This window comes from Palaemon carinicauda, chromosome 24 (assembly GCF_036898095.1).
Source record: "Palaemon carinicauda isolate YSFRI2023 chromosome 24, ASM3689809v2, whole genome shotgun sequence".
NCBI classification, from domain to species: Eukaryota; Metazoa; Arthropoda; class Malacostraca; order Decapoda; family Palaemonidae; genus Palaemon; species Palaemon carinicauda.
This window is the reverse complement of record NC_090748.1, coordinates 96,078,309-96,098,308: the sequence shown is the minus strand read 5'-3', so window position 1 is coordinate 96,098,308 and position 20,000 is coordinate 96,078,309. Positions and strand designations below refer to the sequence as shown.

Below are 20,000 nucleotides of genomic sequence, written 5' to 3'. Positions count from 1 at the left end.
ATTTTAACTTCCTTACCATTCAAATGGCTAGTTATCTCTCTATCCTTAAACTCCCAAATGCTGTGGGTTAGACATACCCAGTATCTATCCTTTCCTTTAGTATGTCTTCCCTGCCTATTTCACTTAGCTATAACAGCAATTCAGCCATTTCAACGTCCTTACCATTCGTAAATGGCTATTTATTTCTATCCTTAAACTCCCAAAGGTTGTGGGATAGACATACTGCCCCTTAGTATGTCTACCCTACCTAATTCACTTAACCATAACTATAAGTTATCTTTAGTAACTCTTTTGTAATCCTTATATCACCAATATCACCGGAAATTGTGCATTCAAATTATGTTCTTCCCTTCGCATGATAATCACAAACTTGTAAAATATTTAATTATAATTTCATAAGATATGAGAGCACTGTATTATTTTTATTTTGACACATGCTGATTGTACTTCTCATTGCTTAGGGCGGAGACACGAAAATGTAAGGCACAAAAACAGGAAAGATCAGAATTAATTAGCAATATATATTGTTCATTGTTGAGGTATTAATGTGATAATGTGAAATAATACCTTTTAGATATTTGGGAAAATATGAAAATACTTATAAATAAAAAAAAATATTAAATTTTACAGATATTGAATATTATTAATTGGTTTTACATTTTATCTTAAATCGTTATCTTTAGCGTTCATAACTACAAGATAATTATGAGAATTATGTATTAATATGTAAATAAGATTTAGGAGGAATAGGAAATTAACTCTCGTTCTATGTTAGTAGTTGCAAAATCAATGTAGCGTTTAAATGCTTATTACATGGAATGATTTATTTTTTGCAGAAATTAAGATATGATTATGATAACCCACTTTAGGAAATGACATTTCTTGAGCTATATAGTCATGGATTTTTAGCCAAAACCGTAAAATTATTGTTTTTATTGCATGTGACCTTTTGTTACTATATATATATATATATATATATATATATATATATATATATATATATATATATATATATATATATATATATATATATCTATATCTATATATATATATATATGTATATATATATATATATATATATATATATATATATATATATATATATACATATTTATGTAGACAAATATTTTATATACATATAGACATATATATATATATATATATATATATATATATATATATATATATATATATATATATATATATATATATATATATATATATAATGAATTGCTTGGCGGGAAGTGTAGGTGATTCACATAGTCACTTAGATAAAAAGAAAAAGAATAATTTTACTCGAATAAATGAGTTTACAGAAATTGCTGAAATTTACTTATAGAATCAGCAAATTTACTAATTTTGCGACAAATGATAAATTGATAAGGAAATTGACTACCTTTGATCAAAAATATATATTCTACCTGTAAAGTTTCAGACTGGTATGAGAAATCATTTGAAAAATCGATTATAGAAAAAATCTACTGATTGAATATACCTATTGTCTTGTGCCTGTGTTCTGTCCATTTTGCTTGCTCCGACCTCCCATATGACACGACTTGATTTTAGTTGTTCTGTTGTTTTACGACGATGCATTATAAATTTTTGCTGACATACGTATGATTTGGTTTTTATCTATCATGAACAGAAGACATCTTGATCCCAGAACTTTTAATTTTGAAAAGAGACATTCCCGTGGGCTACCATCCCACTGCTTGTGCCATCCTTGTAAAATGGATAATTTCTTTTGAAGATAATCATTAATTATTAAATTCATTTACTTATTCAATTTAACTTCTCTCTTGGGAAATACTGTTTGCCATGACTGTAAAGCTTGGATATGTAAATCTGTCATGCTCTCCACTTCATTGTCATGTAAGCCTACCCAAAATTTCCCAAAGGACTATCAAATCTATTAATTATCATTGATTCTCATATATTTATTCACTTGAACTTCTCTCTTGGGAGTTACTTAGTCAGCCATGACTGCAAATAGATCCTGCTCTCCATTTCATTGTCATGTAGGCCTACCCAAAATTTCCCAAAGGACTCCCAAATCTATTAATTATCATTATTTCTCATTCCTTATTCACTTGAACTTCTCTCTTGGGAGTTACTCTGTTAGCCATGACTGCAAATATGTCCTGTTCTCCATTTCATTGTCATGTAGGTCTACCCAAAATCTCTCAAACGACTTCATAATCTGTATAATATAGTGGGAATGTAAGCATCAAGCTTCTTAGTTTAATGTCATCAATTATTTTTCTTTTGTATGTCTTTTCTTTTGTTTCTCTTCCGTACCTGAATCTTTTTCTCTACCTCCTACTGACGCTTCTTGACGGGGAGCAGGTTCGGTCTCCGGATTCACTCTAGGAGGACCTAAAGGACTCCGAAGGGGTTTCTCCTTGCATTCCCATACCAGTCCTGCTCCCCGTCTTCCTCCCAAAGACTCCTCTGATCAACCTCCTCAACTCCCTGCCGCTGCCCAACCCCGAAGAACCTCATACGCCGGGGAATGCCAACCCTTCCCAGGTACGGTAGAGGTGGCCTTATCCAATCAGTCAATGTCCACGTTGTTGTATTCGCAAAACAGATAGATTTTTTTTGTTACGAGATGATACCTTTTTTTCTTTTTTATGACTGTTACTCCATGTGATGGATTAGTATCGTTACTATGAGTCAGGGTGAGCCAGAATGAGGTACTGTTTTAACGAGGTACTGATTTAATGAGGTACAGATTTAATGAGGTACTGATTTAATGAGGTACTGATTTAATGAGGTGCTGATTTAATGAGGTACTGTTTTAAAGAGATATTGGTTTAATGAGGTACTGATTTAATGAGGTACTGTTTTAATGAGGTGCTGTTTTAATGAGGTACTGATATAATAATGTGCTGTTTTAATGAGGTACTGATTTAATGAGGTACAGATTTAATGATGTACTGATTTAATGAGGTACTGATTTAATGAGGTACAGATTTAATGAGGTGCTGATTTAATGAGGTACTGTTTTAAAGAGATACTGGTTTAATGAGGTACTGATTTAATCAGGTACTGATTTAATGAGGTACTAATTTAATGAGGTGCTGTTTTGACAAGGTGCTGTTTTAATGAGGTACTGATTTAATGAGGTACTGTTTTGATAAGGTACTGATATAATAATGTGCTGTTTTAATGAGGTTCTGTTTCAATGAGGTACTGATTTAATGAGGTACTGTTTTAATGAGGTACTGATTTAATGAGGTACTGATTCAATGAGGTACTGATTTAATGAAGGAACTGATTTAAAGAGGTAGTGTTTTAATGATGTACTGTTTTAATGAGGTACTGTTTTCTGATGGAAAACTCCACTACTTGTGAACATGAAAAAAGTTATATATACCCTGGTTTAAGTGGGGAATAAAAAATCTACTTTGTATGATTAAAAAAAATTACGATTTATTTGTTCAAACTCCTCATAATTTGTCACTGTTTATTGAAGTAATTCTTGAACTAATTCTTGCGAATAGGTTAATATTCACCGTGAGTATCTTGTTTTTGTTACTAAACTTTCACAATACCCAAAAACGCTTTCATGAAAAGTATTTAATTTTTTCATTTAATTCCAAAAACAATTTTTGGTTATATATGCACGCTACTAAATGTTAAATTTCAAGAAAGATTGTATCACCAAAATAATTTCTAGTAGAGATTATCAGACGAGAACCGACTTACATTTACCTACTATAAATTATTATTTAACTCTTTTTAGATGAAAAATAATTTTGTATTTATTACCAATACAGAAATTATTTTATATCATTTTGTATTAAAGCAATTGTAACTGAGAGGGTAAAGCATCATTTTGCATTTATCACCAATACAGAATTTATTTTATATTATTTTATATTAAAGCACTTAAAATTGAGAGGGCATAGAGTCAGTTTGCATTTATTACGAAATTATTTTATATTATCTTATATTAAAGCACTAAAAATTGAGAGCGCAAAACATCATTTTGCACTTATTAACAATACAGAAATTATTTTATATTAAAGCACTTAAAAGCTTACAGTCATACGCAACCGAAACAGCGAATCTAAGACAGAAAGACATTTCTATTTTATATAAGAAAAGCGATAGTTTATAGCATCTCACAAATTAGCAAATATATTGGCTTCGTTTTTCAGAAACACACCGTAACAAAAAAAAAAAAAAAAAAAAAAAAAAAAAAAAAAAAAAAAAAAAATAGTACTTTATATTATTCGGTTCACCCTGATTTGCACTGGTAGATTTTATTTCTTTTTTTCGACATATAAGAATGGGAATGAATTTGATCGTACAATCGGCCCTTACGAGAATGTTTTTTTTAACGATATATATATATATATATATATATATATATATATATATATGAATATCTACTCTATATATATGTATATATATGAATATCTACTCTATATATATGTATATATATGTGAGTGTGTATATATATATATATATATATATATATATATATATATATATATATATATATATATATATATCTACTCATTATATATGTATATATATATGTGCGTGTATATATATATATATATATATATATATATATATATATATATATATATCTTATATATATATGTGTACATATATGTATATGTATATACATAGCATTTTACATATGTGTACATATACATGTATACACCTTTTTACTTAGAGAAATATGGTGCATAGAGAGTGAAGGCATGTAAATGTGTTTGACATTTTTGAAGCATCCGTGAGACCCGCAAGAATGTAAACAAACTTCTCACTGTAACATCTAGAGCATTTCTCTTAGTATATCCTAGTATATCCTAGTATGTCCTAGTATATCCTAGTATGTCCTAGTATATCCTAGTATATTCTAGTATATCCTAGTATTTCCTATTGTCAATTTTATTTAGTGAGGCAGATTTGCACCGACTTTCCGGGGTGCCCTTGTAGCTCAGAGAAGTTTCCTGATCGCTGATTGGTTGGACAAGATAATTCTAACCAATGAGATAGCAAGAAACTTTTCCGAGCTAAAAGGGCACCGCTGCGAGTCGGTGCAAATGCGCCTCATAAAGAAAAATTGAGTAGTATATCCAACTGTATGAGAAAGGTGAGGATATAACGAAAAATACAATAACCATCGCAGAAGAATTTTGTTCGAGATTCCATGGCGCAAGACATTAGATTAAGCTTTTTCTAAATTTGGCAAAGTCACATGAGGACGTCCAGGTATTGAAACGAAGGTAAGTGGATTTGGTATAGGTGTATTGCATGTTCTTATGTGTTCTTCGTACTGTTCTTGTCAATGGTTTGATCTTCAAACAAGACATGCGTAATGAAGAACATTTTTCATAGGCAATGAAAAATTGTTTGATCTTCAAAGTGAACAGACATGCGTAATGAAGAACATTTTTCATAGGCAATGAAAAATGGTTTGATCTTCAAAGTGAACAGACATGCGTAACGAAGAACATTTTTCATAGGCAATGAAAAATTGTTTGATCTTCAAAGTGAACAGACATGCGTAATGAAGAAATTTTTCATAGGCAATGAAAAATTGTTTGATGGTTTTGAAATTTGTGGTTTATCTCGATGTCATCAGTATGGGTTGTTATTTAATGTCTTCTATTCTGCTGTTGCATCGTGATTTATTGTTGTTTATTGGTATTGTATTGTGGTATGATGGACCTCTGTGTTTGATTGATGTATGAATTCTCAGTGTTTGCTCGGGAATGCGTATGCTCCCCTACCCTTTAATCCTAAATTAATTAAATATGTATTTTAATATCGTTACTGTTGATTAGATTATATTATTCATGAAAAATATAACGTCGTAAATCAATTATATTTATTGAGGGCAACTGCTTAATTTAGCTTTATGAATAATTTGGATTCATAGGATTGAATTAAGTGAAACTAGATGTTATTAAAAAATTTCCTCTTTCGATTTTATTTGCATCTGGTGATAGATGTAAATTTATTAATAAATTCCATTGCTAATTTCCTAACAATTCTGAAGAAGTCTTCAGAGGTATTAGAAGATTAGAATGTTCTAACATGCATTTTTAACAATGTAAAAAGCTTATTTTTTTTTTTTTTTTAGCGAACAGACACAAGTGATACATTCATTTGTGATATCGTTGAACAAGCTTAATCAATTATATCTCTAACTGAACCAAATTATCAAAAATGAAGTTTTGTACTGTTTATGAAATTATTTTTTTTAGTGAATAAGAGGAGCATTTTCTTATCCATAATATTGATGAATTATATTTTTATCTGAAAACTTGTAGCTCAGTTTACATATCGTTTGTGCACCAATCGACGACTAGCACACACAGAACTTGTACTAGATTAGTGACATGTTGTGTATAGAATTAATTATGATATCATAAGTTAAAAAAAAAAAAAAAAATATCAGTATCGATAGTAATTTTGCTTTACATCTGGTACAAACTAACTATTAACAATTACCAACATTTGACCTTTGAGAAAGTTTTCTATAACACTTCTTTGTTGATGTCTCAGAATGACTCAAGAACAGATCAGGCACAAGTGACGCAAATGAGAAATTTAAGGAGTATCTAAATTAGTTATGATTAAGCCACGTATGGTGTTAGTAAGAGAAATTAAAAAAAGACAAATTAGATAGACATCAATAATGCAATTCCTAAATAAGATATGATGGCCTGATATTACAGGTGTTAAAACTATGCAATTTGTAAATCTATTTAAATAAAAAAAAAAAAAAACAGATTGTATTGCATGCTCCTAAAATCATTCAGCAAATTACTGTTGGCTGTAAATGTGTTAAATGTACAGAGCTTTGTTAGAAATGTAGATAACGAAGAAGTAGTTTAGTAACTGTCTTAAGTTACCATAGTTTTATATTATCGAAAATTGTGAGGGTTTATATCAAAGAAGTTTAAGCCCTTTGATTCCATCAAGTTAGCCTTAAAAAAAAATTAAGTATTGATATACTGTAGAGACTCTTGTCGTACCTATGCCAGTGTAGAGTTGATGAAGGTTGGAAGGAAGTTTATAAAAACAGTGATTTTGTCAGAAATAGGAATTAAGTTTACTCACTCTTGTTAAATAAAGGAATCCGTTTCTTAAAAAAGCAAATATGTAATGACCCCTCCCCTTTTTTTATCATTGTTTTTTTTATTCTTAGTGTGTTCTTTTGTGGACATTTATATTTATGAAACGTTTGGTTTATGTTTATGATATTTGTTTTTCCCATTTGAATGTTTTTTTTATCTATCAGGTATTTCGATGTTAATTTCAAAAATATCTAACCAAACTTAAAAAAATATCTAACCAGTTTTATGATTAACTTTTGCTTAAGAAATTAACTTTGAAAAACGAATTGATTTGCATATATTTGAAATAACTTAAGATTCCTATTCTGCACAGATTTTATATAATCATGATATATATATTTTTTTAATTGTATGAATATTAATTCAATAATTATTATTAAAGATCTTGTTTTTAGTCCCCTTTTTGCAGCACTCAGAGATCCAGGTGATTTTTACCCTGTCCAAGAACAGTCCTTATTAAATCACAGATCAATGAACTTCTGAAAAAAAAGTTCTGACAGATTCCTTGACTTTTTAAACTTCTTTGACCTGATTTAATCATGTTCCTCTAATTACTATTTAAATTCCTTTTAGAGCTGAGAATTATTTGTAAATCTCCTATGGCTTCATTAAATATTCGTACCAGATAAATTCCAGAGCCTTGTGTAAATAAATTCCCATGCTGAGTACTGAAACTGTATTATGATGTGTATTTAGAGATCTCTTTTCAATGACGAACGTTTCATAGCTCTTTGTAGCTTCTGATTTAGTTATGGTGATCAGGCTTATTAACTCACACTGCTCTTTCCATAGACTGGCTACTAAAGATGAGCCAGTAACTAACACTGGTCTTTCCATACATTGGCTACTAAAGATGAGCCAGTAACTCACACTGCTCTTTCCATAAACTGGCTACTAAAGATAGGTCATTAACTCACACTGCTCTTTTCATATTGACTAGCTACTAAAGATGAGTCATTAACTCACACTGCTCTTTCCATAGTCTGGCTACTAAAGATGAGTCAGTAACTCACACTGCTCTTTCCATAAGCTGGCTTCTAAAGATAGGTCATTAACTCACACTCCTCTATCCATAGACTGGCTACTAAAGATGAGTCAGTAACTCACACTGCTATTTTCATATTGACTAGCTACTAAAGATGAGTCAGTAACTTACACTGCTCTTTCCATTGGCTGGCTACTAAAGATGAGTCAGTAACTCACACTGCTCTTTTCATATTGACTAGCTCCTAAAGATGAGTCAGTATCTCACACTGCTGTTTCCATTGGCTGGCTACTAAAGATGAATCAATAACTCACACAGCTCTTTCCATAAACTGGCTACAAAAGATGAGTCAGTAACTCACACTACCCTTTCCATAGACTGGCTACTAAAGATGAGTCAGTAACTCACACTCCTTTATCCATAGACTGGCTACTAGAGATGAGTCAGTAACTCACACTGTTCTTTCCATAAGCTGGCTTCTAAAGATAGGTCATTAACTCACACTCCTCTTTCCATTGACTGGCTACTAAAGATGAGTCAGTAACTCACATGCCTCTATCCATAGACTGGCTACTAGAGATGAGTCAGTAACTCACACTGCTCTTTCCATAAGCTGGCTACCAAAGATAGGTCATTAACTCACACTCCTCTTTCCATTAAGTGGCTTCTAAAGATGAGTCAGTAACTCACACTGTTCTTTCCATTGACTGGTTACTAAAGATGAGTCAGTAACTCACACTGCTCTTTCCATTGGCTGGCCACTAAAGATGAGCCAATAACTCACACAGCTCTTTCCATAGACTGGCTACTAAAGATGAGTCGGTAACTTACACTGCCCTTTCCATAGACTGGCTACTAAAGATGAGTAAGTAACTCACACTGTTCTTTCCATTGACTGGTTACTAAAGATGAGTCAGTAACTCACACAGCTCTTTCCATAGGCTGGCTACTAAAGATGACTCAGTAACTTATACTCTTTCCATTAACTTGCTACTAAAGACGAGTCAGTAACTTACCCTGCTCTATCCATAGACTGGCTACTAAAGATGAGTCAGTAACTCACACTCCTTTTTATAGAGACTGGCTACAATAGATGAGTCTGTAACTCACACTGCTCTTTCAATTGACTGGCTACTAAAGATGAGTCAGTAATTAACACTGCTCTTTCCATTGACCAGCTACTAAAGATGAGTCAGTAACCCATACTGCTCTTTCCATAGAATGGCTACTAAAGATGAGTCAGTAACTCACGCTGCTACTTCTATAGGCTGGCTACTAAAGATGAGTCAGTAACTTATACTGCTCTTTCCATTGACTGGCTACTAAAGATGAGTCAGTAACTCACACAGCTCTTTCCATTGACTGGCTACTAAAGATGAGTCAATAACTCACACTGCCCTTTCCATAGACTGGCTACTAAAGATGAGTCAGTATCTCACACTGCCTTTTTCATAGACTGGCTACTAAAGATGAGTCAGTAACTCACACTGCTCTTTCCATAGACTGGGTACTAAAGATGAGTCAATTCCTCACACAGCTCTTTCCATAAAATGGCTACTAAAGATGAGTCAGTAACTCACACTCCTATTTCCATAGAATGGCTACTAAAGATGAGTCAGTTATCAATTCTCATTCGATGTTTCTTTTGAACACACATGATAAAAAAAGGCATTTATTCTCTTGAAAGTTTCACTTATCTAGTTGTGATTAGTAATAGAATATTGTTAAGTACTGAACTCTGATATTATTTGTAATATCAGTTTTCATGAGACTAGAATAGACTTTGTACTTTTTGTGAATAGTCAAATGAGACTCCTTAGTTTTTGGTTTAGGAGTATTCATTCTCTTGAAAATTTTCTCTATTTTGTTGTGCTTGGTAATAGAATATCGTTACCTACTGAACACTGATATTAATTGTTATATCAGTTTTCATGAGACTAGAGTAGGTTTTGTAAATTCTGTATATTTGTGAATAGTCAAATGAGACTCGTTAGTTCTTGGTTTAGGAGATGACATACATATTGCACATATAAACAGATGTATATAATTTTTCCCTCATTTATTCTTAATTATCCCTCCTCCTTTGAGAGTCGTTTAAGAATTCTCTGGCTCTTTGGTTCTTGAGATGAGGCATTAGATGCAAATTTACGAGCCTTCCAGATCTCTGACTATAAAAAACTGTATGAAAGAAGTTCATGGGATTTCGTAATTTGAAAATCAATAAAAATTCAATATAATTGTATGTAAAATCATTAAGCATTTCTCCTTCTATTCATATCTTTGTTACTTCAGGGTAAAGGAATTAGGTTTCTCGTTCATTTAACCTCTGTAATGAAGAAATGAAAATAAAAATTATTCCATAACTTCATACTAACACCATTTTTAGTTGAATCAATTATGATCAATACATGATAAATTTAACCTTAGAATTCCCACGAACTACTTTCGTTTTTTTCATTTTCTCACAGTCTTCTGCTTTCGTTACATAATCAACAACCTATAATAAAACCACTCTCAGCTGTAAATATATATTACTTACTCTTACATAAATCTTTTATACTTCCTCCTATCATTTATATCCTCCTTCTTTCCCACCGTCAGCCTTACATTAAGGGGTCGGTTGCCTGATGCGCTCTCTCCAATGCCTCTTCCACCAAACCTCTTCTCTCCATATCAGCCTTCACCTTCTCTGCCTACATCTCGATCTCCCCTCCCCAAACAAACAGGTTCCTCCCACGCTCTCCTCACTCCCTCACTCCCTCCCCACCATTCATCCTCAACACATGCCTATACCATCACAATCCTGACCTTATTACCACCTCTGTCATCTTTACTACGCCTGCCATTCTTCTTATTTCATCATTCTCCAATTTTTCAAGCTGTGATTTTCCCATAATTCACCTCAGGATTCTCATCTCTGTTCTCTCAAGTTGGGTTCCAGTTTTCATCATAGAGCCCACGTTTCCGATCCGTACGTTTATATCCACTTACTTTCAAATACCTCAATTAATGCAAGACTATTCTCATTTGTGAACATGTTACCATAAACAATGATTTTATTCTGTAATAATTTTTTCCCATTGTTTCTATCTAAAGCTGTTTATTCATATATACTGGACTAAACTAAAGAAAGCACTATTAGAGGTTTGAAAAACCTCTTCTAGTCCATCACTTAACCTCACTCACAATCAAGTTTGAAATGTCCCTTCTAGACTTTCATAAAACTTCACTCCCAATCAAAGGTTTGAAATGCTCCTTCTGGACTTTCACATACCCTTACTGACAATTAATGGTTTGAAATGTCTCTTCTAGTCTTTCATATACCTTTACTCCCAATCAAAGGTTTGAAATGCCCCTTATAGTTCTTAACTAACCCTTACTCATAATCAAAGGTTTGAAATAACCTATTTAGTCCTTCACATATACTTAATCACAATCAAAGATTTGAAATGCCCCTTTATAGTTCTTCACTTACCCCTATTCATAATCAAAGGGTTGAAATGCTTATTTAGTTTTTCATATATCCTTACTCACAATCAAAGGTTTAAAATACTCCTTCTAGTCATCCACATACCCTTACACCCTTACCCTTTATCAATGGTTTGAAATACCCCTTATAGTCCTTCACTCACTATTGCTCAAAATCGAAGGATTGTAATGTCCCTTCTAGACCTTCCCCTACCCCTATTCACAATCGAATTTAGAAATGCCCTTTGAGTACTTCTCTTTCTTATACTCACTTTCGCATGTTTGGAATGCCTCTTCTGATTTTTCACCAACCTTAACCCAACATCAATAATTTGAAATACCCTTCACTTACCTTTATCTAATGCCCAAATTCTCATAGCTTCCTTATCCATCTAGCTGGTTGAAGGATATATTAGCAACCCATTGGTGGTAAAAAGATGGTCCCAAAACTTGTGCAACAAGTGGTTCACAAACAAAATAAATTTCATGTTCACATTGGCAACACTTATTTAGTCATCAGTGCTTTCCACCTGCTCTTCCACCAGGAGGTAATGCAATACATCCCTTATCACTCACTTTCCATTGTTTGGTCTTTCATATACTCTGATTCACTCAGTCTAACACCTAATTTCCCTTATAATTTCCTCTTATTTCCAGTATACTTATGCACATTTTCATGACACCAGATATTTTCCATAACTAGGATCCCAGTCAGAAATATGCTCTCTTCTCACTCTTTCCCTCTAAGATTTATTTTGGGAAAAGTAAGTTGACTTTTGCCACTGAGTATTACAACATACATAATATCTTTATCTATATTTCCAGTTACTCTGACAAACAAATAGTTTTCATTTCTTGATTTATGCTCTTTCTTACAGGTTTAAAATGGGGTTCTTCATACAACTGGCCCAAATTCAAACATTTACATATTTTTGCTAATATTTTCGTAAAGTTTCTTTACATGTGAGTTAAAAATAGTCTTAAGATGCAATAGCCTCTCAAAGGTTCAATCTTACTATATTGATTAACATATACAGTATACTTAAACTGATGTTTACATTATGACAAATTTGAAGTCAAAGAAAATTAGTCGAAGCAAAATTGTTCCAATAAGTTGCTGATGTAAACTCTACTTTCCTAAATGTTTGTTTCAGCAAAAGAGGGATGCATTAGGAAATCTTACAGATCTCATAACTACTTCAGATAATTTTTGACATCTCTGTTCTAGGTGGCAAAACAATACTGTTGAAAGTCTTGCTCTCGGATAATAGCATAGTATCTTCTCACCATCTGATGCCGGAATTGAATGATTGAATAATAGTTATCAAAGTTATAATATATCTGCCTGTCTTTAGCTCTGAAGAGAAAAAAAAAGGATATCGCTATCTCTGTAGTAACTGCCATTTGCCTTTTGAAATAGGTATAGCCAGTATGAGAGGCGAACATTGAGGTAAATTCTGGCAATGTTGTACATTTCTGCAAGCTAATGAAAAGGGCTTTGCTTTATCAAATTTGCTTCTTGTAAAGGGGATAATGCAATCCCTTTCTCCTTCTAGTAAGACTAAGTTCTTTTCACTTCTGTGGTCACCATAAACCTCAACACACCTTTTGCACAGACATTGTTAACATCGTTGTACACAAATAGAGAATTATCTGAAAAGAGAATTAATCTTCATGTATCAAAAAGATGTAGTGCACAGGTACTTGTTTAATTGTACCCTTGGCGGGAATTGTAACTTATCAAGTGACAGTCATTTTCAGATAGGTACAAATGACACTTTAAAGATCGGTGTGATGTGATAGCTTGTTTGCCATTTCTATTGTAATGTAGAAAACTCATTATCACTCCCTAGCTCAATGAACTCTTGAGTTACTAGGTTACTCCTGAGCTGATTGCCTGTTTTGATTTTCTTGGACCATATCACTTTGTTTCTTCTCATGTTGTATAATGTACAGAATATGAACTGTGGTATAGATTCACTATCAATTGCAAAACTTTTGAATTGTACTTCATTACCTAAGATTTTTCCACAGCTGAGTTCATACACAGAATCGTTTGGAATGGGTGATCTAAACTCAAATATGAAATGAAAAGTTCTTAAAATTTTTAGTGTGCTACTTGCTTTCAAGTGAAGTTGTTATATCATGATAGCTTAAATTCAGAATAACATTTGGCTCCAAAATGAGAATGCTTTCCTTTAATTCTTTTAACTGTTTGGTTAAAAAGAGATAATTGATATCCATCTGCTATAAAATTTTATTTCTTCAAATCAGTTCAGTGGGTACAGTAATTCAATGAGCTACATTGGCTAGGAACAGCAGTTCTTAATTGTTGTTCTGCAAGGGAGAGATCAGTAAAGTATATGACACTCAATTATCGTTGCCTGCAGTTTAATGTTGTTTCCCTGATTGTATACCTCTTCCTCACCCCCTCCACAATACACAACAATCTTCACCTTCACCTTCTGCTGGTGTTGCGGTGACCTCATTTGCCCATTGGATGCTTTGGGTATTCCCCTCCCCCCTCGTGCGTTGTCTGGAACTGGTGTTGGTGACGTGGTTGGCTGCCTTTCCTCGTGATTGGCTGCCCTTCTTCCCCTTCTCTCGTGTGTGTAACTTGCCTGAACTCTAGACTCCTTGCGGACTTCCCCGCACGACTCCTCCTCTGAGCCCCGTCTCTACCGCAAGACATTATTCCTGAGAAAGAGAGGATCTAAACCTAACCTACAGGCAAGCAGTGTTCCTGTTTTGCAAGGTAAGTTGATAATTTTATAGAAGCAATTTATCCAGGTAGATCATTTATGTATTCATATTAGTAGCTAAGGTATTACTTTACTAGTTTCATTAGGTAAGGGTGTTTTTGTCTTTAGTCCGTCTTTGAGGTTTCAACTCACTGCACTAGTAACAAGCTAGTCAATTAGTTCTGGATATGGTGTAGTAGTTTAGGTAACTGTAGATATATTGGTAATTAGAATATATTTATAGTTGTCGATTGAATTTTAATAGAATATCATCTGGTAATCTTTCAAAGGAATTCTCTAGTGTTAGAATTCAGGTAAATTTACAGTTTCAACCAAGGCCGGATTTCATATGTAAAATATATTTTATCTGCCTAATATTATGTTTTGAATGAATTTGACTTTACTTCTATAAGAAATTAGTGGCTTTAGAGATACAGGACCAACTTAAAGACCAATTATAATGGGGGCCACCTAGGGATATCGAGATTTTTGGGTAAGCAAAATCTGCCTAACCTATCCTAGGGGCTGGGTCCTCCTTACTCATTTACCGGAAGGGAAATCTCTCCCATGTGAACACCTCTTCTCCCATCCCTAACTTGACATACAACGCCACAAAACTTTCTGTGGGGTAGGAAAACACAGGAGTGTAATAAAGGAAGCTGTCTTACTTAACCACACGGACCTAACCTAACCTAGGAGGCAGGGTCCTCCTTAATTACTTACAGGGGGCTTCAGCCCCTATGTTACCCCCTTTCCTCTATAATCTCACCTGCGACCTTGCAATACCTCGGAACACCCATATGTCTTTCTGAGGCCTTCCGCGTTGTACATCATCTTCCCAAGGCGAGATTCGTCAATTTTAACACTAACGCCCTCGCCACCTATGTGTTCTTGATTGTGAATGCAGAGTCTGTCTCTTCCAAGCAAAATCTCTTCCAGTTTACACTATTCAAAGTAGATATTCGCAGCCACGTGATAACAAAATGATGGTCCCAACATTTGTTCAGCCAGTAGATTACAAACAAAATTCCATTATAATCACTAAGAATGTAATTACATCGCCTTTAGGACGTGTACCAAGTGATTTATTGCAATACCACTGATGTCTGTCTTCCTGAAACATTAAAGCAGAGCCACACTTAGAACAATTAACACTTATTAGACGCACTGAAAGTTTACAAATAAAATTATATATACATTCTGGATTTTGGTAGTAATCTCATTGAACACGTCCGTGCAATCAAAATAACTAAACCGGCAAATAGAAGTTTGCACTATGGAAGCCATGCTGGTTAACTAAGCCGGTTTCTTGGAAGGACGGGTTTTACCCACAATGCATTGCAAAAAACAAAATCCTATCGGGAGCATAACTTGTGTTACACCGTTATTTATCACTGAATATCTCTGTGATCATTAATTTCTGTTAGATTCGAGTATGTTTTTTTTTCGCATCAATCATTTCGAGAAGGTACAAGAAGGTAAAACATTAAATATCTGGCCTTGTCTAAAACTGTAAATTTACCAGATCTTATTTAGACCATTATGAACTGTGAGCGTTAATAACCCATAGTAATAATATTTTTTATTGGTGTCTTCATGAACTTTATTAATTTGATGTGAAAAGCAATATCAACAGATTTAGCCAAACCTAAGAATGATCTTTTTTTTTTTTTCTTCAAAATAGCTATGACAATAATTTGATACAGAGCAGGTTTTCTAGTAACTTCAAATCAGCTTTCTTACTGTCGATTACATGACCTATCAATTAAGTCTCAAGATACACAGCAGAATTCTAAGCTGAACTACATATTGCTAATTGTGCCAGGTAATAAGAGCTAACTATTCTCTCACTGAGCCCGTTACAGAATTATTTAAGACAGTATGAGGAAGATACCTCCTCAGTCTTTGACATACATAAAAAAATGTTATACGCTCATTTTATCTTCTGTTTGACATCATTACATCATGAATAGATGTATTGATTGATGTTATTTTGCATACAATACTATGCAATACATCATCAGTTATTGAAAATATAATTTGAAAGATCATATTGACTGAATTATTCATTTGTTCAAGTTTCTTCCACCCATCTATGTCTTAGCTAGCAGTTTTTGAATTTTAAACTTTGAATAAGCCATGGCCATTTTATTGAAAAGCTATTTTATGATATTATATAATCATGGCTGTTTTAAAAATTAGATTTCAGATATTGAGCACAAGTAAAAATTAGCTAAAGTTTTTGAATTTTAAACTTCGAATAAGGCATGGCCATTTTACTGCAAAGATATTGTACTTAAGATATTATATAATCATGGCTGTTTTAAGAACTAGATTTCAGATATTGAGCACAAGTAAAAATTAGCTAAAGTTTTTGAATTTTAAACTTCGAATAAGGCATGGCCATTTTACTGCAAAGATATTGTACTTAAGATATTATATAATCATGGCTGTTTTAAGAACTAGATTTCAGATATTGAGCACAAGTAAAAATTAGCTAAAGTTTTTGAATTTTAAACTTCGAATAAGGCATGGCCATTTTACTGAAAAGATATTGTAATTGAAATATTATCTAATAATGATTGTTTTGAAAATTAGATTTCAGATACTGATCACAAGTAACAATTTGCTGAAGATTTTGATTTTTAAACTTCTAATAAGGCATGGCCATTTTACTGAAAAGATATTGTAATTGAAATATTATCTAATAATGATTGTTTTGAGCACAAGTAACTTACCGGGTGATATAGCTGCTTATCCTTTTAGTGATTTAAGTGGAAAACAAGGTCTAAAAATTTTATATTATTCATATTCATATCATGAGAAATGACTCATTACCCCTATAACTCTAAACTGACGAAGTTTAATATGATGAGATTTATTATGTGACATTGCAGCATTTATGAGAATGATTATGCTTAATGAAAACTTTTTTTTTTTTTTTTTTTTTTTCATCCGGCCAATAACAGTTACAATATATATCTTATGCAACATGAATTTAGTTGAGTTATATGAAATTAAAGATTGTCCTATTATTGAAGTATTAGGACTTATATATATATATATATATATATATATATATATATATATATATATATATGTATGTATATATATACATACACACACACACATATATATATATATATATATATATATATATATATATATATACACATATATACACACATATATATATATGCATATATATAGACATTTGAATATATATATATATATATATATATATATGCAGATATGTATATACACACACATATATATAAATATATATGTGGAAATATGATTCTAATTCTTTAGTAAGAATATTTTTTTTATGAATTATGAAATTTAAAGAAATAGTCTCGCTTGACCATATTTCCTATTATTTCCAACAATTAACCTTTCTATTTTTTTTCTTATTACTTTTCAATATAGTTTCTCAACATATATTCAATATCTTATTATATATTTACAAGTATAAATCCACTAAACCTGCCAAAGCAATGCTATCTTTTTTAATGCATTATTTTTTTTTCTTATTCCTAAGTCTATTTTTTTTCTTTCATTTGGACCAAGCTTTAACCCACAACCTAACTAGAATTATCTAAAATGCTATTTTAACTTTGGCTATATAACCTAAACCTGTATGCTTAATTTTGCTCTGCTTTGCAGCTGTTCTAAAAAAACATGATATACGTAACTAAAATTCGTTCCTTTTCGTTGCTATGTTGGTTAGTTTAACTATCAACTGTTGCTATATTGCTTAGTTTAACTATCAACTGTTGCTATGTTGCTAGTTTAACTATCAACTGTTGCTATATTGCTTATTTAACTATCAACTATTGCTCTGTTGCTTAGTTTAACTATGAACTGTTGCTATATTGGTAATTTTAATTATCAACTGTTGCTCTGTTGCTTAGTTTAACTATTAACACTGTTGCTATGTTGCTTAGTTTAACTATCAACTGTTGCTATATTGCTTAGTTTAACTATCAACTGTTGCTATGTTGCTTAGTTTAACTAGCAATTGTTGCTATGTTGCTTAGTTTAATTATCAACTGTTGCTATATTGCTTAGTTTAACTATCAACTGTTGCTATGTTGTTTAGTTCAACTATCAACTATTGCTATATTGCTTAGTTTAACTATCAACTATTGCTCTGTTGCTTAGTTTAACTATTAACACTGTTGCTATGTTGCTTAGTTTAACTATCAACTGTTGCTATTTTGCTAGTTTAACTATCAACTGTTGCTATGTTGCTTAGTTTAACTATCAACTATTGCTCGGTTGCTTAGTTTAACTATCACCTGTTGCTATGTTGCTAGTTTAACTATCAATTGTTGCTATGTTGCTTAGTTTAACTAGCAATTGTTGCTATGTTGCTTAGTTTAACTATCAACTGTTGCTATGTTGCTTAGTTTAACTATCAACTATTGCTCTGTTGCTTAGTTTAACTAGCAATTGTTGCTATGTTGCTTAGTTTAACTATCAACTATTGCTCTGTTGCTTAGTTTAACTATCAATTGTTGCTATGTTGCTAGTTTAACTATGAAATGCTGCTATGTTGCTAGTTTAACTATCAATTATTACTCTGTTGCATAGTTTAACTATCAACTGTTGCTATGTTGCTTAGTTTAACTATCAACTTTTCTATGTTGCTGAGTTTAACTATGAACTGTTGCTATATAGCTAACTTTAATTATCAACTGTTGCTATGTTGCTAAGTTTAACTATCAACTGTTGCTATGTTGATTAATCTTACTATTGAGTTGAGTTCCCTTTTGTAAAGAGTTGATAATAATCACTAAAGTATGTAGGCTACATTAAAGAGCTGTGCACTTGATAATGCTTCTATAGTTTATTATTCTGACATAACCATAACGTTTCTGATTTCAGCATTTAAGAAGAATTATTACTCAAAACACTGTTGGGTGATTCTGACAGTTACATTAGAAAACTTTGAATATCATAAATGGATAATGAATTGTTTATTGAAAGGAAATATTGTTTAATAAGATGTATTTTGCATACCACTCTCATCTGTAGATGTTACTCACATACAAAATATTTCTGGTTTGTTTCATATTTTTCTGGGTACTTGTTTTTGCTTTCTAACCATCTCAAGGATAACATATCTGTTCTTATCGCAAAGAGAAATCAGTTTAGTCGCATTTTCAGATTGTAAGAAGTTGCAAGGGCCAATTGTCTTACAGTTATTCAATACAAGGGAGAGATTATTATTTGCTAAGCTTTAAACTGTTACAAATAATTTGATAACGAAAAGGAAAGGTTAATACTTATTGATATACTGTTCTGAGTTGCCAATCTGTTTATATGCTACATTTCAATATTTAAAGTATCAAGATCTATTATACTAAATATTTGTTGAAGTATTTCATTGCTGTAATTAATTATGTTGGGAACAATTAATTCATAGATACAATTACAAATATACAGGTGTATTTAAATACGTATTTGAATATAAATGTATTCAAATATTGCCAAGATCTGATGAATGCATTTCAGTATATTATGTTCTGAATAGAAGATGTATAAAGCCTTATTCACTCTATGAATATATTAACAATACTTAATTGTGATCTTAGAAGCTGAATGATATTTGGTTACATGGCTTCCCTGGATCTATCTAATTGTGGTAACTTAGTCTGGATTGCTTTTTCTTGTGAGAGGAACATGGAAATG

The 20,000-nt window shown here is 32.1% G+C and overlaps 1 protein-coding gene across 1 annotated transcript in view; it reads left to right on the top strand.

Annotated features, from left to right (window-relative positions):
* Positions 1–20,000, top strand: part of unc80 (unc80, NALCN channel complex subunit) — a 198,815-nt gene that overhangs the window by 168,766 nt on the left and 10,049 nt on the right. The window contains 2 exon segments of the mRNA XM_068348348.1: positions 2,347–2,529; positions 14,195–14,317. Coding sequence (XP_068204449.1) covers positions 2,347–2,529; positions 14,195–14,317 — 306 coding nt within the window.